The sequence below is a fragment of the Momordica charantia genome (genome assembly GCF_013281855.1).
Source record: "Momordica charantia cultivar OHB3-1 chromosome 3 unlocalized genomic scaffold, Mcharantia_2.0 BLBB01000003.1, whole genome shotgun sequence".
NCBI classification, from domain to species: Eukaryota; Viridiplantae; Streptophyta; class Magnoliopsida; order Cucurbitales; family Cucurbitaceae; genus Momordica; species Momordica charantia.
Genome location: NW_028275161.1, coordinates 10,024,591 through 10,046,189, shown reverse-complemented (window position 1 = coordinate 10,046,189; position 21,599 = coordinate 10,024,591). Strand labels below are relative to the sequence as shown.

General features: G+C 39.7%; 1 protein-coding gene and 2 long non-coding RNA genes across 4 annotated transcripts; 2 read left to right on the top strand and 1 right to left on the bottom strand.

Annotated features, from left to right (window-relative positions):
* The first annotated feature begins 821 nt into the window (after positions 1-821).
* Positions 822-3,314, top strand: LOC148212343 (uncharacterized). 2 transcript variants are annotated; one of them, XR_015789842.1, is made up of 4 exons: positions 822-1,257; positions 1,362-1,546; positions 1,638-1,672; positions 2,950-3,314. It is a non-coding gene; the product is annotated as an uncharacterized LOC148212343 (long non-coding RNA). The 2 variants fall into 2 exon arrangements; XR_015789843.1 differs by lacking the exon at positions 1,638-1,672 and having other exon boundaries at positions 837-1,257.
* A 659-nt stretch (positions 3,315-3,973) lies between these two features.
* Positions 3,974-8,199, bottom strand: LOC148212342 (uncharacterized). The gene is made up of 5 exons (XM_088122191.1): positions 7,313-8,199; positions 6,595-7,096; positions 6,023-6,198; positions 4,156-5,488; positions 3,974-3,994 (listed from the first exon to the last, which is right to left on the bottom strand). The coding sequence occupies exons 1-5, from the start codon at positions 8,197-8,199 to the stop codon at positions 3,974-3,976; spliced, it is 2,919 nt and encodes a 972-aa protein (XP_087978317.1).
* Positions 8,200-11,588: 3,389 nt separating this feature from the next.
* On the top strand, positions 11,589-15,943 carry LOC148212341 (uncharacterized). The gene is made up of 3 exons (XR_015789840.1): positions 11,589-15,240; positions 15,314-15,443; positions 15,684-15,943. It is a non-coding gene; the product is annotated as an uncharacterized LOC148212341 (long non-coding RNA).
* Positions 15,944-21,599: the final 5,656 nt, after the last annotated feature.

The following is a 21,599-nucleotide window of genomic DNA, read 5'->3' as shown; positions in this document are numbered from 1 at the left end:
ACAGATTTTTCAGTCTCTTATGAAAAATAAGGGACAGGAATGGGAGGCAAATATTGTCACCTCAAAAACGGTTCCATCGAGGTTCGACCTCAGGAACCAAATTTGTACTTTCTTCTTCTAGAAGTAAGACTTTCGAGAAGAAGAACAGTGGCAATGGGGTGAAAGATGACCCTATTGCTGCTGCTACTACGAAGAAGAGCAAGACCAAAGTTGCAAACAAATGACCATGTCTCCACTGCACCTTGGATGAGCACTGGAAAAGAAACTACCCGAAATACTTGGTCGAAAAGAAGAAAGCCAAAGCAGGTAAATATGATTTACTTGTTCTTGAAACTTGCTTAGTGGAGAATGATGATTCTGCTTTGAAACTAGATTCAAGGGCCACTAACCATGTTTGTTATTCTTTCCAGGGAATTAGTTCCTAAAGGCAGCTTGGTGCTGGAGAGATGACTCTCAAAGTCGGAGCGGGAGATGTCGTCTCAACAGTCGCAATGGAAGACCAAAAGTTGGTTTTAGACAAGAATGCATATATTGTAACGCCCCGCGTTACTCAGGTTAGCTTGCCCCGAGTTCCGGAAAATTTTATAACAAAATGGATTTTTATTTATTGATTTATTTCATTGTTATTTTTAATTGATTCATCAGTGATCTTATTTAATTTAAGTGTGACATCTCGACTAGTGTGTATTGTTACAGTTTTAGTGGTGAGTTAGTAGCGTGTAGTTATTTATCAAGTTACATTTAGTACAGATTTCCATTATGCGACACTTGTTTTGGATCATTGGGCCAATTACGAAACTCTATTATTGGTTTGTTTTAACAAGGAAGGGTTGGGTAAGTGGGCCTTAAACATAAGGAAAAGAACCCAAGCCCAAAGGAGTTAAAAGTTTGAAACAAGAAAAGGGAACCCTAGCCACTTGTTCTCATTCCTCTTCTCCTTTTCCCCTTTTCCTCTCTGGTTGAAGCCGTCGGCCACCCCCCTCCACTCGGACTCTCCCTCTCCGACACAACAGCACCAACGGCAGCCATCTCCGGCGGACACAGCGGCAGCAGCGGCGGCGGCAGCAGGTGCAGCGTCGAACAGCAGCAGCGCGTGACGGGTGGCGGCGGCGTGCGGTGGTGTGCGACGATCAGCGGCGGCGCGTGACGTTCGGGCAGCTGCAGGCGGCATCGATACACGCGGGGCTGTGTTCGCGGCGTCCTTTCTCCGATTCAACAAGCCTAACGACCTCGAACAACTTAGATCCGTGAAACCCGGTAACTTTTCTTTGACCCACCTTTGTTCGAAGTTAGATTTGGAGTACCCACACCCAAACGAAATCGATTTAGAATACCCACACATAAGCGGGGTTGTTTTGTAGCAAGGGACATTGAAACGAAGCCGTTGGAGATCGTATTGGACGCTTTTCGCTGCTGCAAAAACGTGGACAGCAGCGTATTGGTGGTGTTCAGCGATTATCTACATCCGTTTGAAACCCGATTTACGCTACCCACGTCTTGGCAAGCTAGATCTAATTTACCCACACCTATACGAAGTCGCTTTGCGGTAACGAGCCCCTTTGAACCCTCTTAAAGATGTTTTTTTGAAGGCTGAATGGTACATTTAAATTGCTGTATTTTTCTGTTTTTATGCTTAGGTGTGAGGCCGACGCAAACTTAAACACGTGGTTGTGTAAGTAGCACCAGGGGGCGAGTGCGTGCGTTATTTAGCGTTAACGGAATGTTCTTGATGCTGTTTTTTTTTTCTTGTTAAAATAATTTAAATGAGCATGTAAGGATTGTTGGTTTGATTTGTGAATTCAGCGATCTTGTTGCCGTATTTCTATTATTGAACACTTTTGAGGAAACATGCTTCCTATTCTTGTTGTTGTAGGTGACTAGTAGATTCTGAACTGTTGTAGTTAGAAGTAATTGGCTCATGACGTTTTGCAAATGGGATGTAGATGAAATGCTAGCTTGGTTATACCGATAATTTAATTCATATTGTCTGGTTGTGACCTGTTGGATGAATTGCGTTTATTACGTGGAAAAGCATGTTTGTAAACGGTGCAGTGATTTAGAATGTGGGAGGTTTATTTGTAGGTGGTCATGGAAGGGTTAGTGAAGTAGTGAAGGGTGAAGGGTAAAGGGACGGGTTGCTAGTGCGTTAACCATGGGTGTTCTGACATGAAAAATGCATATAAATCGCTTGGAGGTTCAAAGCCTTGAGTAGTGGCCTTGGGGATAAATGACAAGGCCAGACGTCAAATTTCTGTAAACGTGTATTGGGGTCTTGGGGATAAATGTCAAGGACCAATACGCTGGGAAGTCATCGGTACCTTGGGAATAAACGGCAAGGACCGGTGCACAGTTCAGGCCTTGGGAATAAATGGCAAGGTCGAACGTAAAGTTTCTGGAGAGGAGTATTGAGGCCTTGGGGATAAATGTCAAGGGTCAATACGACTCGAGGAGTTAGGCTTGAGGGATTAAAGAAGAGTGGAGCTTGCGAAGTAGTGGTGTTTGGCCTTGGGAATAAATGGCAAGGTCGGACATCAAGTACTGGAGAAGGAGGAGGTACGGTGACTTGGGAATAAATGTCAAGAGCCGTCATGCCTCGAGAAGTTAAGCGGGGAGTGATAAAGGGGGGTGTTGAGGAAGGTTTAGTACTATGAAACAAGGGCTAGCGATTCATGGGTTGTGGTATTGGTAGTTTCGACGCTTAGTTGTTGTATGTAAATGTCAAGTTATTTGTTCGCTATCTCTCTCTGCTTATTTGGTTGCCTTGCTCTTGTTTTGTTCTAAATGTCAAGTTAATTGTTCGCTATCTCTCACTGCTTATTTGATTGCCTCGCTATTGTTTTGTTCTTTATGTTGTGACTGTGAGCATAATTTATTTTGTGCTAGTTAGGAAGTGCTACTTACGGAGTACCTTATGTACTCACCCCCCCTTTGTACCTTTATATGTTTCAGGTGTGAACGGGGTCGACCGCGGTGATGATGTGGAGAGGGCTTGACCGAGGAAGGATCACTAGTTTCGTTAGTGAGGATAGGGGGAAGGGTAGTTGGGTACGAGTAGCCTTGAGACATATGTTATTGCTAGGTGTGAACCGCGGAGGAAATTTTGTATTCTTTAGAACTACTTTGATTGTTATGGATGTTGTTGGTAAACGCGTCGTTGTTGTCATTGGAGTTTAGGTGCACGGTTGTTTTTACTTATTTAATAATTTTTGCCACTGAGGCGAATTTGAGATGATGTTGTTTTCTTTTAAATTGCCCACGGAGGGCGGAGTTCTGACAGTTTATGACATTTATATTTCTGTTAGAACGTATGGAAGTCGAACCTTTATTTCATCTAAATTATTTTTCAGGAGGTTGCTTATCTCGTGTTTAGAGTTAAGGTTAGCTAGAAGAATTATTTAGCGATGCCTAGGATGTTTATATGAAATCTTGGGGCGTTACATATATATTATTAGATAATGTGTATGTAGTTCCCAAAATACAGAGGAACTTAATTTCAATTTCTTGTCTACTAGAACAATGTTATGTTATTTCCTTTTCATTAAATGAAGTGTTCATTTCACAAAATGGTGTTAACATTTGTTATGAAAAACTCGAAGACAACTTATATATGTTAAGACCATTCATAACTACAGCAATTTTAAATACAGAGTTGTTTAAAAATGCTAAAACTCAACACAAAAGGCAAATAACTTCTCCAAAAGAAAATACCTATCTTTGACACTTAAGATTAGGTCACATAAGCCACTATAGGATTGAGAGATTGGTTAAGAGTGGGCTTCTAAGCGAGTTAGAAGATGACACCTTACCTCCATGTGAATCTTGTCTTGAAGGCAAGATGACTAAAAGACCTTTCACTGGAAAAGGTTACAAAGCCAAAGAAACCTTGGAGCCAGTACATTCAGATCTTCGTGGTCTGATGAATGTGAAAGTCAGGGGAGGGTTTGAGTATTTCATCTCTTTCGTAGATGATTATTCAAGTTATGGATATCTCTACCTAATGCAACATAAGTCCGCAACCCTTTAAAATTTAAAGGAGTACAAGACTTAACTTGAGAACCAATATGCAAATTCAATTAATGGCAAACAATCCTCCCAAGTTTTAAGATTTTTATCTATGATTGCTTGAAGCATGGTAACCATTGTCCTATTTACTACCTCAGTTTGTCCATCAGTTTGGGGATGACAAGTAGTAGAATAAACAAGTTTGGTTCCCAACTTTCCCCATAACACACGCCAAAAATGACTTAAAAATTTTACATCGCGATCACTAACAATAGTTCTAGGAATGCCATGCAAACGAACAACTTCCCTAAAAAACAAATCAGCAATCAATTTAGCATCATCGGTTTTATGGCATGGTATGAAATGCGCCATCTTGCTAAACCTATCAACCACTACAAATATACTATCCCTACCCTTCCGAGTTCTTGGTAAACCAAGGACAAAATCCATAGAAATATCAACCCAAGGAGTAGTAGGAACAGGCAAAGGTGAATATAAACCATGTGGTTGTAACCTAGACTTAGCTTGTTTGCATGCAATACAATGCTTACACACTTTATGCACATCATGCTTCATCTTAGGCCAATAAAAATGTTCAGCAAGCATATCATAAGTTTTAGAAACACCAAAATGAGCCATTAAACCACCCCCATGAGCTTCCTTTACAAGCAATTCACGAATTGAACAAGATGGAATGCAAAGTTTTCCTTTTCGAAATAAAAATCCTTCAAACAACATGTAATCATCAACAACAAGTCCTTTTTCACACGATTCAACAAAAGGAGCAAAGAACACATCATCTAGATACAAGGACTTGAGATGTTCAAATCCTAAAATCTTAGCATTCAAAGTATTAAAGAGAGCATACCTTCGTGATAAAGCATCTGCAACAATGTTCTCCTTACCTTGTTTATACTTAATCACATATGGAAATGTCTCTATAAACTCCAACCACTTGGCATGTCTGCGATTCAGTTTGCTTTGCCCTCTCAAGTGCTTTAGGCTCTCATGATCCGTATGAATGACGAACTCCTTTGGCCAAAGATAATGCTGCCAAGTGTGCAAAGCTCGTACCAAAGCATAAAGTTCTTTGTCATAAGTTGGGTACCGCAAAGAAGCACCACTCAACTTTTCACTAAAGAACATTAGTGGCTTATGGTTTTGCATTAGTACAGCCCCAATTCCAATCCCACTTGCATCACATTCAATTTCAAAAGTCAAATCAAAGTTCGGTAAAGCAAGTAGAGGAGCATTGCACAACTTATCCTTTAAAACATTAAAAGCATGCTCTTGGGATGTACCCCAAACAAAAGGAACATTTTTCTTTACCAATTCATTTAGAGGTGAAGCTAGGGTGCTAAAGTCCTTAATAAAACGCCGATAAAAGCTAGCTAGCCCATGAAAACTTCGAACCTCCCCAACATTCGTGGGAGTTGGCCATTCGCTAATAGCCTTAACTTTCTCACTATCCACCTCAACTCCTCGACTAGACACAATGAAACCAAGAAAATTAACCCTTTCCATGCAAAAATTACATTTCTTTAGGTTAGCATACAATTTCTCGTTTCTAAGTGTAGTCAGAACAGCACGCACATGCATTACATGATCTTCCAAAGACTTCGAATACACAAGTATATCATCAAAATAAACAACCACAAATTTTCCCAAATATTCACGCAATACATGGTTCATCAACCTCATGAAAGTACTAGGAGCATTAGTTAAACCAAAAGGCATAACAAGCCACTCATACAATCCATATTTGGTCTTAAATGCAGTTTTCCATTCATCTCCAACATTCATACGAATTTGATGATACCCAGATTTCAAATCAATCTTAGTAAAGAGACTACAGCCATGCAATTCATCTAACATATCATCTAACCTAGGAATAGGATGACGATATTTAACAGTGATCTTATTAATAGCCCTACAGTCTACACACATTCTCCAAGTTCCATCTTTTTTAGGCACTAAAATAACAGGCACACTACAAGGACTAAGGCTTTCGCGTACATACCCATGAGCTAACAATTCATCCACTTGCCTTTGAATTTCTTTGGCTTCAGTAGGATTAGTCCTATAAGCTGGTCGGTTAGGTATGGTAGCACCTGGAATGAAGTCAATCTTATGCTCGATGCCACGAAGTGGTGGCAATTCCTTGGGCATCTCCTCGGGAAACAAGTCCTCAAATTCCTGTAAAAGAGAAACAAAAATACTAGGCAAGGAGGTGTTAAGCTCGTTAGTAAGAAAACAAGACCCTTTGTACAAAAGTACAAGAACAGTCCGTTTCGCCATTAAAACATTCCTAACCTCACTTGAACTAGCATACAAGCTCACCGTTTTGGCTTTTCTCTCATTTTTCCCACTAGGCTGATTGCTACTCCCTTGCTTTTCACTCAAACTTTTTTTTTCTCTCAACTCATTTTCTTTTGTTTCTTTTTCACTTTTTGCTTTTGCATCAGCCTCTTGCCTCTTCTTTTCAAGTTTGCATTGATCAACATGCACATCTTTTGGTGACAAAGGTACAAGAGTAGTTTTTCTTCCATGATGAGTAAAAGAATAGCGATTGGCATACCCATCATACATTACCCGACGGTCAAATTGCCAAGGTCTACCCAACAATATATCCCCGGCATGCATAGGTACAACATCACACAAAACATCATCAACATATTTTCCAATAGCAAAAGAAACAAGAGCTTGTCTACTCACCTTTACCTCCCCACAATCACTCAACCATTGAAGTTTATATGGTCTAGGATGTGGTTTTGTCTCTAAGTTAAGCCTCTTGACCAGAATAGAACTTACAACGTTGGTACAACTACCACTATCAATAATCACACTACAAGGCACAGTTTGGACAAGACACCTAGTGTGAAATAAGTTCTCTCGTTGGTCTAGGCCATCCTCCTTAATTTGAGTACTGAGAGCTCTCCTAGTGACTAAGGACATATGTGTAGGGTCCTCTTCACTATACTCCTCACTCTCACATACACCATTGTCGTCCTCTTCTACCTCATCTTCCTTCTCATCTTCTGTTACAAACTCTCCTTCTCTAATTATCATAGTTCTTCTATTAGGGCAGTCTCGACTGTAATGTCCTACTCCTTGACATTTCCAGCATTTAATATCCCGATTCCTCACATTAGGTTCATCAACTTTCTCTTTCCCCTTCTTGGAACTCTCTCCTTTCTCAAACTTTTCTTTTGGTTTCTCATATGCCTCTCGATTTCTAAGTTTAGAATCAGCACTCTTACTATCCGTTTTCCATGTAGAAGATGAATGGGAAAAGGGCTTAGTAGAATACCTTTGAGATCGCCTTTGGAGCTGCTTCTCAATTTTGATGGCAAGGTGCAACATCTCTTCGATGTTAAAGTAAGGTTGTAGATCAACCTTATCCGCAATCTCCTTGTTTAAGCCATTAAGAAACCGTGCCATGAGATTCTCCATGTCCTCTTCAAGATCCAGCCGATTCATCAACGTATCCATCTCCTTGTAATAGTCCTCCACAGACTTACTACCTTGTCTCAACACTTGGAGCTTTTGCGCTGTGTCCCTGTGGAAATGTCGAGGAACAAATCGCCTCCTCAACAACTCCTTGAACTCATACCATGAATCGATTGGCGCCTCAAGGTTTCGTCTCCTAATTGACATTAATTTGTCCCACCATGTTACTGCATAATCTTTGAATTGAGCAAGACATAGTCGTACCTTCTTTTCTTCACTGAAATTATGGCAATCAAACACGAACTCCACTTCTTTCTCCCATTGAATGTACGCTTCCGGATCAGTCTTACCATAGAACTTCGGAAGTTTTAATTTGATGTTTCCCAAGTTTCGATCAACTTGAGCATTCGCTCGTGGGGCTCTTTGGAAATTATGATAGCCTCTTCCCCGGCCTCTCCCTCGATCTAAGCCACGACCAACGTGTCTATCACCCCCTCTTGGACCCGCTAAAACTGTAGCCTGATCGTCCTCCCAATGATCGGATCCATCACCTTCATACTCATCCTCATCCATAACACGTGGTGGTGGAGGTGGTGGAACTCTCTCCTGAGCTTGGTTTTGAGTCTCCAACCTTCCTATCCGTTCTGTCAATGCCTCCATGCTACGAATCATTCGTTCAACAGTTCCTTCTAGCGCCTCTCTCCTCCGGGCATCAGAAATATTGCCTTCATCTCCAATATTAGCCATGCTGTAAAAACAAAATAGAGTGACAAGAAATGGACCTCACAAGCACTCCCTCACTAATTCACTCGTTAGTGAAGTTCACTCGTGTTTAACCCTCAACACTCAAAATAATGTATCGCTCCCTTACAATCTCTCCCTCACAACTTAGTACACTCTTATGCACTTCAAACAAATCGGTAAGTGAGTCTAGCAAAGTTAAAAGCTATGTGCATTTCAAGTGGTTTAGACAGCACATAAGAACTCAAACAAGAGTGTGATTTTGGGAGTAACCCGAATAACAACAAAGAAACAAGTTAAGAAAAAAAATAATGGACAGAGTTATAATGGAAGCTAGAAAGAAACGAAAGTAGAGTTAAAGATAAAGATGGTTGGGAATTAAGCAACAAGGAAGTAGCATGAGATTTCAATGCAAGGCTACACAAAGAAGTAATGACAAATGGGGTCTTCTATGTTTTTTTTTCTTCTTTCTTTCGTTTTTTTTTTTTCAGTTATGGATCAGCAAAAGCACAATAATGCTAACAATAAATGCTTTCACGTTCAGTTTTTTTTTTTTTTTATAAATCAATCAGCAAAGTGCACGAATTTCACCACTAAGAAAGTCGAATCATAAGACTTCAAAGAAGACAGATTTGTAGATAAGATCCAGATCTATAATAATGCAGAAGACGAAAATTGGAAAAGATGAATGGAATTGATACTTTTTTTTTTGTAATTTTTTTGACAGAATGCATATGCTTAGATATAATAAAACATAAGCAAGGAACACAGAATTCAAAGAGATAAATGCAAGGAAACATATATCCGATCAAAGAGCCTAATGCTCTGATACCAAAATGTTAAGAAACCCTTGAGAGTTGGATCTAAGAACCTTGCTAACGAACAAGACCCATAGAACTCAATCCCAAAAACCCCGAAAACAAGTATGGAATCAACCCAAGGAAAAGTTTTAGAACGGATTACCTTGATGATCAATATCAAGAGTAGAGAAAACTTGTTTCTAAACTCGTGATTCGAATCACTCCACAAGAGGTATGATCAACACCGCTTGAATGATCCTAAGATGCAAATTCTAAAGACACAAGAAATTGCACAAGAAATGGGAGATAAATCTCTCAACCAAGCTAATGAGAAAACTCACTTTTCATTCAACTTCAAATTGTGTTACAACAAGACATCTCAAGGCTATATATAGCCATCCTAACAAGCCATATGAAAAGTCTTAAGCAAATGAAAAGACTTGTAACTTACAAGAAATGAAAAGACTTGTAAATGAAAAGACATAACTTACGAGAAATGAAAAGACAAGCAAATGAAAAGGTTAAGAACATGGAAAGCCAACCAAAATAATTGCAATCCCGTCCATAATGAGGGATGTGAGTGTTTGACTTGGTTTTTGAATTGAATGAGTTGACTTTGACTTGTCTTGATGGAGTTGACTTTGACCTTGACCAAGTGGACTTTAACTTGCCATAAAAACACTTAAAAATGCATAACTTGCACCAAATTGAAGTGCATAGTTCTAACTTCTTGCACATCTTCCTTTATTTCTCTTGTCGAGTTCAAGAACGCTTGGACACGAAGTAGCAAAGCTTGTTGAAGTTTCCTAGCTCTCGATCTTGTAATTGGTCCATGAGGCATAACAACGGTAGCTCCTTGGTTCATATCAATAAACCACGAAGCAAGGATGTGTTAAATGAGATTTTCGATGAAGCTAAAAATACATCAACAAGAGTTGTTGATAAAGCTAGCACTTCAACAAGAGTTGTTCATAGCGCTAGTACATCACGTCAGTCACATCCATCTCAAGAGTTGAGAGTACCTCGACGTAGTAGGAAGGTTGTGACACAACCTGATCATTACGTGCATTTAATAGAAACCCAGGTCGTCATACCTGATGATGGCGTTGAGGATCCATTGACCTACAAAAAGGCAATGGAAGATGTTGATAAGGACAAATGGGTCAAAGCTATGGACCTTGAAATGGAGTCTATGTACTTCAATTTCGTCTGGGACCTTATAGATAAATCTGATGGGGTCAAACCTATAGGTTGTAAGTGGGGATCTACAAGAGAAAATGAGACGTCGAAGGAAAGGTATATACCTTTAAGGCTAGACTCGTGGCAAAGGGTTACACCCAAAGGGAAGCGGTGGCCTATAAGGAAACCTTCTCCCTGGTTGCCATGCTGAAGTCTATAAGAATACTCTTGTCCATTGCCACGTTTTATGACTATGAAATTTGGCAAATGGATGTCAAGACTGCTTTTCTGAATGGCAATCTTGAAGAGAGTATTTATATGTCTCACAACCAAAAAGGTTCATTAAGCAAGGTCAAGAACAAAAGGTTTGCAAGCTTAAACGATCCATTTATGGATTAAAACAAGCATCTCGATCTTGGAATATAAGATTTGATACTGCAATCAAGTCTTATGGTTTTGATCAGAATGTTGATGAGCCTTCTGTATACAAGAAGACATCAACAACACTATAGCTTTCTTGGTGATGTGTGTGGATGATATCCTACTCATTGGGAATGATGTAGGTTTCCTAACCGACATTAAGAAGTGGCTAGTAACTGAATTCCAAATGAAAGATATGAGAGACGCTCAATTTGTTCTTGGGATTAAAATCATAAGGAATCGAACGAACAAAATGATAGCCCTGTCTCAGGCAACTGATATCGACAAAATGATTGTCAGATATTCGATGCAGAATTCCAAGAAAGGTTTAGTATCGTTCATACATGGAATCTGTCTGTCTAATGAACAATGTCCTGAGACACTTCAAGAAGTTGAGGATATGAGACGCATTCCCTATGCTTCAGCAGTGGGCAGCCTGATGTATACCATGTTGTGTACTAGGCCTGACATTTGCTATGCAGTAGGGATTGTAAGTATGTATCAGTCCAATTCAGGATATGATCACTAGACTGTAACGCCCCGCGTTCTCTGACTCGTTTGTTTTAAGAGATAAATAGTGTCTTTGGATTTTTTCCTAAGCTGATAACTTTAATTCTTGGATTTTATAATTTTGAAATTCTAATTTTTGGGCTAAATTAGAATTAAGTTTAATTTCATTGGATTAAGATAATTTAAGTTTTGGACCTGTGTAGGAGATTTTTAGTTAAATCTTAAATTTAGAGGTTTTAGGATTTCCCTTCATAAATTATACTTTTCTTTGAATTATTATTCTTGGGTTCTAGAGTTTAAGTTAACTATTTTATTACGGGTTGTTGGGGGGTTTATTTTATTTCTAAAGCATAATTATTGGGCTTTTGTTTTGGGCCATTATTTTATTTAGTTAGGCCACCTTCAAGATTAAGATTTGGGCTTTTAGGTTTTAAAACAAGTTAAAGAAAAGGGAATTAAAACAAAGGAACCCTAGCCCATCTTGTTCTTCTTCCTCTTCTTCTTCCTCCCTTCCCTTTCTTGTTGCAGTCGTCCAGCCGCTTCCCACCTCCGGCGAGACCACGGGCGTTTCCTCGACATCAACGACGGCGTCTTCGCGATTCCCGGCGTCCCACGGCGGCACCATCCACTGATCTGCTGCAGATTCCGGCGATTTCTTCCCTCTACAGCGGCTGGCGTGCTCTCCCACCTGCACGGCGACTGGAAGCCTCGGCCAACGACAATTTGCGGCGTTTCTCCAAGACGAGCGGCCCTCCACGAGCAGACCCGATGCCTTCTGGCGACAGCGGCGGCTTCTGCACCAGTTTCGCGACAACTCACAGCCAGCACAAGAATAGCCCTTATTCGATGTCCCCGCATCTGTTTTTGGGACACCCAGCGTGCTTGGTGGCACTTTCTGGCCCACCGGTGACTCTCGATATTAACCCACACCTCGTATGAAGCCAATTTGCAATACCCACCTTGTTCGGCATTGTTTCGGTGTTGACCCACTTCTTTTTGGACTCAAATCAGCCTTACCCATTCCTTTTCGGCGTAGGAGCAACAAGCTCGAGGCTTTTCGAACTCAGTTTTGAAGTGCCGAGCTTATTCGACATCAACCCACTCTCAACCCAAGTGGTCTTAGTGTGAGTTAGTGGGTAACGACTCACCTAAACTCGGTTTCAGTTATATATAAGTGTTTCTAATCGGTTACTAACCTAGAGATTGTACTTCTTTTGATTTAGGAAGTCTTCGACAAGCTTAAGAACCTTAGGACATTTGTTTGTAAGTAGTTTCTTACTGGAGGGATTGGTTGTTGTGCTCTGATATGATATGGTTGTTTGCTCGTGTGCCCATGTGTGATATTTGCATGTTGCTGGTCGTTGTTATCATTTAGTAAACGTCATTGTTGATAAAACTGTTGATATATCTTGGGAAAATTATGTGGTTGTGTGAATAAATTGTAGCCAAGTTATCTTGGATGACTATGATTGAATTGTTGTTATGTTCTAATTGGTTTTCATGATGAATTTGTATACATCGATACTATAATCTGTTGTTTCGAAAGCATATTGAATATTTATGAGAAGTCGGTTGTGTTTGATGTATGCTGGGTATCTATCAATTATATTTTGGTTAAGTTCTTGGTTGTGCCTTTTCTGTGAACGATGCTTGTTGGAGCTGTTGGATCATGCTGAACTCTTTTAAATTGATTGGTCTTTACATATGATCATTTTGGTGCATCGCATATTGGACTGTTATGAGATTGTTGATGCATGAGGCATGGCGTAGTAGCAAATAGGACTCTTGTGAGAGTTTTGAGACATAACAAAGTAAGTAGACAAGGGGCGTGTGCGTATGTTAATGTATGCTAAATGGTCTCTAACGTGCTGATTTTGTGGCGTTTAATGCTAATTATGTTACGTCATTGTGCTAAATAATTCTCGATGTGTTAGTCGATATACTTGGAGTAGTGTTGGATATTTGTCGATGAAAATGGTGAGTTTTCTGCTTTGCTAAACTGTTGAGTATTGTTGTGGTAATGTTTGTTGCCTGGATATGCATGAATTGTTCGGCGTGTTTCGTGAGCTATTATCCTTAGTAATGATTGTTAAATAATGATGTTGGATATTGAGCATGATTGGGTTATTATCTCATTATTAAAAAGTTGTCTATGTTGTGGAAGCATGCTGAATTGTAGTTGTGAGTTGAAAGATGCAGGGTTAGTGGTATAAGAAAGTATATAGTAAGACTCTGGTAAGAGTTGGATTCTTGAAGGGAATGAATGAGTGGGTGTCAGGGCCTCAGGTATAAATGGTCGGAGGTTGATACGTCACTAATGGAGTGAATGAGTGAGTGTCAGGGCCTCGGGTATAAATGGTCGGGGCCTGACACGTCACTAATGGAGTATCGAGGCCTCGGGTATAAATGGTCGAGGGTCGATACGAGGAGTCCTTTGGAAGGGAGACTATTGGGGCCTTGGGTATAAATGGTCAAGGGCCAATAGATGGTGAAGTCATCGGGGCCTCGGGTATAATTGGTCGAGGGCCGATGCAGCAGTGTCGGGGCTCTGGGAATAAATGGTTAGGGGCCGACTCTACTCGAAGGACTTAACTGTGGAAGGCGAGGATAGCTGTGATAAGCGTAGGGGTACTTGAGATGTTAGGGAGACTAGAGGTTGGTAGTTATTGTGTTCCGGGTTGTGGTTGTCCCGAATTTTATAGAATGTGTCTATGTTTGATTGCATAATGTGATGAAAAACATGACTATGAATGTTTCATGATTTGGTTGAGCATGATGAGTTGGACATGTACGGTACATGTATAGTAAAACATTTGCATAAACTGCTTCTTGTGATATTTTTCTATTTATTCAAAGCTTGAGAGTTGTGATAAGCATGATATGTTGATTCATTAATAAGCATTACACGTTGTTTTCCTTGATAAGTATGTTGTTTGTTCGTGACCCTTCGGATAAGGGCTGCTTACTGAGTACTGTGGTTGTACTCTGACTGGTGGTTTGCTGAACGCATGCACTAAGCGTGGTAACAATTATATAGATGCAAGCGCACACCTGTCAGAGTAATATAAAATGGATGGAGTATCCAAGTATCGATCCTCAAGGACTTCTAAATAATTTCCAAACTCTAAAGTTTTAAAGAATAGTGAATGTTGAAATGAGTGATTCTTGTAAAATGGGAAGTGGTCACAAATAATGGTTTTGGATTTGGGATTTGGACTTATAATGATAAAACCTAGCCCGAATTACTTCAAGTTAGCCAACAAAGAATCAAGGATATGCTAAGGACGATATGCATTTTACTTTAGGAACCAACGACTACGCTTTTCACTTGACTTATTTCTAAGCAAGTTCAAAGTTCTAAGACATTCCCTAATATGTCTATTATGAGAGATATCTTATTTTAAGATGGAAATAGTCGCAACCTCGGGTTAAGGTCCTATGTCTAGGCTACTTAAGCGGAACCCTTATGTCTAAGGCGCTCCTCTCCTCGGTTTAACCACTCGACAATGCAAATAAACAACCTTTTCGGTATTGACTTGTTAAGACGTACAGTGGCCTTCTCTAAATCCTAACTTTTTGGGAAAACATGTTGAGCAATGAATGGAAAGCAAAAACACTACTTCTTAGCAACCCTTATTAGAAATAAAAGGCTAACTATCCATACCCGGGCTAGAGACGAGAATTTAGAAAGACATATTGAAGAAAATATAGCAAGTAAAATGGTTGAATGTGGAATGCATGTGGGAAAAACAAAAGTTAACTAACGGAGAGTTTTTCTCGGGATTGAGAGCTTCGCCCTTCTCTTTCAAGCAAGGGGGAGTGTCACGTGCTCTTTCCTCCAAAAACACAACTCTCTTAACTAAAAATAAAGTAAAGGCAAAGGGAAGATAAGCAAAGTGTTGGATTTTTATATATTTGAATAAGTAGAAAATAACTAAGTACAAATGTAAACAAAACAAAGCTCAATAAAGGAATGTAAAGTGCTCGAGATTTAAAAACCAAAAGCAACTAATGAAAGCAACTCAAAAGTACTTAGAAAGCAACAAAGAAACACTAAAAATGATCAAGAGAAGGAAGCAAGGCTTGATGCATTTGGTGGAGAAGCTGCTGGAATTTATAGCTGTGCAGAATTGGTTAGGTACGTCCTAAAACGATGGTGAATCACCCATTTCCAACTCTTTTGACTGACCAAATCGTGCTCAAACTGATAGTGGAACACTTCTCCTACACGTATGCATCGGTTGGAACCACCAAAACGCATTGGAAGACGCATTTCATTAAGGGCAAAGTTGAAAGAAAAACTGTTTTTCTGTAGGCATGCAGGCGCCTGACGCCTCCTATGTAGGTATTTCCGACTTTTTGCTTCTTTTGATTAATTTCCACTCCCAAATGGTCCTAAAATGTCATAAATATAATATAAGCCAACCACAAACCATCATATATAAATTTTGCATGAATTGGAACTCAAACGACCGAGAAAAATCCGAAACAAAGCTAAAGCATAGTAAAAACAGCATATAAAACCTTCTTTTTACGCATGTAAACAAGCGTAATCATACTCATCCCTATTTTCCCCTCCAGTTTGCAGGTATCGAGCTAGCTCTTGGGAAGGTGATGGCGAGGAGGAGGCTTGATCGGAAAGACCATTAGCTATGCTACGTGCAATTAATTTCTTTTAGTTAGGATAGTTGTGGCTATTTAATCGTAGAGTTGAGTTGTTAGTAGTTGGTCTTGTTTAGTTTTATGGTCTAAAGGATGTTGTAAGGTTGCCGATTCAATATTCTTTTTAGCGCATTAATTGTGTCAGCTTCTTGAACTACGGGATTGTAACCTACTTAGGATCTTTATGAATACATTTGTTTAAGTTGATCGTACTTGAATAAGTTTCTGCTTCATTGTCATTCGAGATGTTAATATTCATTTAGTGGATGGTTTATAGTTAGTAGAGGTTTCCTTGAAGGGTTTGGTTGATGTGAAGTCGGTATTTAATGGTTTATCTATATAGGATGTGAGTTTCTCTTAAATCTTTAGTGGTGTTGATCTAATTGTTCAAGCTCTCGTGAGTGTGGAAAATCAGAGTAGCGCAGAAGAAGCGTGGTAGTTTTATTGCTTAGTATTGTTGTGAAGAAAATTCTCTTGTTTATGTAAAAATTTTAGGTAGGCTTAGTAACGGTCCCTGTTTGGAAATAGTGAAATTCCTGGGGCGTTACATAGACTGTCGGGAATCCTCAAGTATCTTAGGAGAATAAGGAACTATATGCTTGTGTATACCGTTAATGATTTGATCCTTAGAAGATATACTGGCTCTGACTTCCAAAGTGATAAGGATTCAAGAAAATCCACTTCGAGATTAGTGTTCACTCTTAATGGAGGAGTTGTAATATGGTGGAGCATCAAATAAGGATACATCACAAACTCTACAATGGAGGCCGAATATATTGCCACTTGTGAAGCAGCAAATGAGGCGGTGTGGCTTAGAACGTTCTTAATTGATTTGGAAGTTGTACCAAACATGACTTTGTCCATCACACTTGATTGTGATAAGAGTGGTGCTGTGGCAAATTCTAAATAACCTCGAAGAGAGGCAAGCACATCGAGAGAAAGTATCACGTGATATGAGAAATCATGCAACGAGGGGACGCGATCGTCACGAAGACCGCTTCGGAGCATAACATTGTTGATCCGTTTACAAAGGCTCTTACGACTAAAGTGTTCGAGGGCCATTTAGAAAGTGTAGGCCGACAAGATATGTAAAATATAGTATAGGGCTAGTGGGAGACTTGTAAAGGGTATAGTGTATGCCCTAGTTTTTTGTAGTTGTACTTTATTGTACAACCCACTGTTGGCTTTAGCTTTTGTACACCCCACTAAAGTTTAATTCAAGTGGGATTTTGTTGGGTTTTATGCCCTAAACTCGTGGTTTGTAAACATAAAACAAATAGTCATTCAATAAAGTTGTTATTGATGTTTCTCTTAGAATTGCATTAACCCAAATCCAGGAAACTAACATCCGAGGTTATGTCATGTAATCGGAACAGTATATAACAGATATACATTATATATTTAATATACAGCATATATTGTTGGGTGTGTTGCCCTAAACTCATAGTTTGTATTTTGTGTAAAAACAAATGTATATTCAATAAAGTTTTATTCAATAAATTTGTTGTTGAATTCATAGCATTGCATTGTCCAAAATCCAATAAACTAAACATCTGAGGTTATTCTAGTGTAACCAGGACAGTATATGTACTGGGTATATATTTGATATACTGTGTATATATTTGATATACGAGGAATATATTTGATATACCCTGATATACAAGTGGATAATGTCCCGTGAATAATCTAAAGAGTCTATAGTATATGGATAAGGCTGGGTACCTTATTCTGGCATCACTATGGATACGGCCCACTCTGTAAAGGTTACAGACGACACGATCCAGGTCGTTCGTGTGGAGACATGCGAGTGGGGGTATCCTATACAATTAGTTTGTATAAGAACGGACCACAAAATAGTCAATCTTTAGATGTAACACCGTTAACTAATAGATTGATGTTTCTTAGAATGACCAGACAACTCATTCTCAATCCTGAGTGAGTTATGGACTCCTGCCCATAAGGGCTCGTCCTTTGATCTGTATGGGTGACAGTGGCCCGAGTTGCCGACTCAATATTCCTACCATTTTGGGGACGAGACCGACTGGGGAGCTGGGAACATAACTTCACAAGATGGAATTTACTCCCTTCCGACTTTAGGGGAGTAAATGAGTGTTCCCTTAAATGCTGACTCCGGGACTTGAACAAGGGGGCCCCACCCTCTCATTGGCCCGAGAGGGACTTCCGGTTATTGGTCGGACCATAACCGAGTTGTTCATTAGAGGAGCAGTGGTATTTAAGGAGTAAGATGTAACTCATGGGTAAAACAGTAATTTGACCGAACTTGAGTTACGAGCACTCATGAAGGATTGACTCGTCATTAATGGTTGTATATCCACGGACACAAAAACATTCTGCAGTGAGAAGAGTGCAACTGCGGGTCTTTAGTGGAATGACCTGTAGTTAAAGAATCTTGATTAACTCGGTCAATGAGTTTGACCAATTAATCTTGCATCGTTGGAGCTTCTGATCTGTAGGTCCATTAGGTCCCCTTGCTAGCTCATAACGGGTAAAACGAGGATCAAGTTTTTGGAAGAATTTGAACTGTTCAAATTTCATAAGGGATTATATGTATATTGATACATTATAATATATAGTTAATTCTAAATTAAAACTATATATTATGAGAGAAATTATTTGAATGAGATTTAAATAAAATTAATATGTATAAGATTCATATTAAAACTATAGATTAAAAATAATGTGCATACGATGTAGATTAAAACTATAGGTTATACAAGAGAGAGTTGTTTGAATATAATTCAAACTTATAATTATATTTAATTAATATTAGAATTTGATTAATTATTAATTAGATTAATAATTAATTAAATTATTGATTAATTAAATGTTAATTAATTAATTTAATTAGTTAATTTAATTCATTGATTTTAATTAATAAAAAGAAAAAAAAAACAAACACGACCTCTCCCCAAAAAACGTAGGGGAGTGGTGATGTGGTGATGTGGGCGTTATCCCACATCACCTCCTTTTTGGTACACAGCAGAAGTGTTCTGCTTAGGCTCTCTCAAGAAAAAAACCTGCAAGGAAAAAGACAGAGAACTCTCATCTCTCTCAAGCTCTCTCAATACTCCCTCTCATTCCAAACGAGGTGCTCCCACAAGCACGGTCTCGAGACCCGAGAGGATAGCGAGGAAGACTCGGTGGTGGTGTTCGAGTGGAAACCGTTGAAGAAAAGTTCTTCAAAGGTAATGGTTTTCCTCTGTATTTTCATCTTTAACGGTTTTGATTTTGTTTCCCAAATGTCACGAACAACGGTCCGCTTCCACTTCGGGATTCACATCCTTTCAATTGGTATCAGAGCCAAGTTGTTGTTCTAATTTTTTGGGAGCAAAATCGGTGTTTTTGGTGGGTGTTTTCATATTTTCGAAATATGGGTTTGCGGGTTGGAAAATTTTCGGTTTTTGACATGTAGATTGCGATTTAAGTTTTGATTTGATCATGTAAGGGCCCGGTGTTTTGGGCATTGTGTTTCTGTATTGTTTCTGTAAGTTCGGGTCACTGAAAGTCGTTCGTGGCGTCGGATTTGGCGAAAAATTGCAGAAAACAGCGAAGAAGACGAAGTAGACTACGCAGACGCGCCGTGGCGCTATGCAGCAGCGCCATGGCGCTGTGGGGACAGCACACAGTGCCACGATGCTGCATTGTAGCGCCACAACGCTGCATTGTAGCGCCACGGCGCTGCTGCTGTGCATTTTGCTGCAGCAGCGCCACGGTTTCCTTAGGCGCCGAGGCACTGTCCTTGGTGTTTTTCGGCACGTTTCCGTGGTTTCAGTTCTCGGTTAGAGGGTGGTTGCAGTCGTTTTCTCTTTTTTTGTATTTTTTGCTTTCTTAGGGTGCCAAAAACCGTTCCAACTTTGCTATTTAATTATTTTATGCATTATGAATGTATATATTAATTAAAATCATATTGCATATTGTATGCCATATAGTTTTAAAATCTCACCATATGTTACATGCATAATATGTATGTTTGATATATAATATGTATGTCTGGCCATGCACCATATCGTTATAAATGTTATAATGTATGAATGCATGTTTTATTATCATAATTAATATAAGTGTTGTATTAATTAGATGAAAATAAAGTTGCATTGAGCATGACATTACTTTGGTTAATATAAATGTTATATTAATGTATGCGATTATAGTTTTAATTTCTTAAATTTTATAAGAGTTATAAAATGTGGTAGAAAGAAATTAAAATCTATAATAAAGAATTGCATGCAAACATAGGGTCTAAGTTAATTAATTTTAAAGGGGTTTAAAATTAATTAGACCTTAGGTTATATCTTCGAATATGATTAGGGGGTAGTCTTTTATTTTATTTTAACTAGGTTTAAAATGAAATGATAAAAGACTAAATAAAAAATATTGCCTATAAGGGAACCTTATCTAAGGAAGGTTCTGTCTAGGTTGAGGTATTCAAGCTGACCGTAAGGGAACACTTCTACTTGGGAACCGACCTGGGGGTTGAATTAGTCAATATTTTATATACATGCAATAATGTCGTTGGTTTATTAAAGTGTTTAATGAACTAAAACATTATTGTACAACTACCAATATAATAGTTATATTGGACCGACTAAAAAATCACTTAGTTATTTTCACTTAGTCGGTATTTATCTACGTAATATACCCTAGTCTTAAATACTAAGTGGGAGCTAAAGAGAATATGTAATATACAGCGTATATATTTGATATACAAAGTGTAATGCCCCGAGTCCCTCAGGTTAGTTAGTCCCGGATCGGGAGATTTTTTCAGTAATTTTAAATTGATTGTTAATTAAATTTATGGATCGTTAACTAAAGTTACCCTTACTATCGGGCTCTAAACTCCAACTTAAATTAATAATTACCGACTCGGTGTGGTGGGTCTTGTTTTAAGGGGGATGGACTTCTTTCCTCTTGGGCCTGAACGCGTTGGGCCTCCATTGGGGTAAATGAGCTTTAAAACAAAACAAAAGGAAAAGAAAACCCTAGCCCCAAGCTCCTTTTCTTTCTTCTTCTTTCCCTCCAACCCTAGTCGTTTTCCCTCTTTAGTTCTTCTCCATCTCCCGATCCATTCCCGTTTTCTGGCAACCCCGACTGCTGCAGTGGCGTATCGGCTCCAAGGACAGCAGCACTCGGCGGCGGCAGGTCCACGAGCGGCGAGAGGCGGCGATCGACGGCGGCAGATCCACGAGCGGCGAGAGGCGGCGATCGACGGCGTGAAGCAGCAGATCCGGTGGTTCCGAGCGGCAGCGGAGGCTCCCTCCTCCGGCGTGGTGCGACGGCGGCGGTTCTGCGCGCGGGTTGAGCAGCAGCGGCACAATCTTCCCGTGGCAGCGTTCGAACCGTGGCGGCCGACGACTCCCAGTGCTCCAGCGGCGGCGCGACTCCTCCTCGCGGCGGCGCACGGCGAACGGCGTACAGCAGGGGAACAGCGGCAGTTACATCGGTGTTTTGGACGTCTGGCGGCGACCCACGCTCGTTCGAAGCTCGATTTAGGCTACCCACACCTTGGCAAGCTAGATCTAGGTGACCCACATCCATACGAAGCCGGTTTGGGGGTAATGTGTCATTCGAATTGACTGGGCGTTTACTGAACGCACGCACTAAGCGTGGTAACAATTATATAGATGCAAGCGCACACCTGTCAGAGTAATATAAAATGGATGGAGTATCCAAGCATCGATCCTCAAGGACTTCTAAATAATTTCCAAACTCTAAAGTTTTAAAGAATAGTGAATGTTGAAATGAGTGATTCTTGTAAAATGGGAAGTGGTCACAAATAATGGTTTTGGATTTGGGATTTGGACTTATAATAATAAA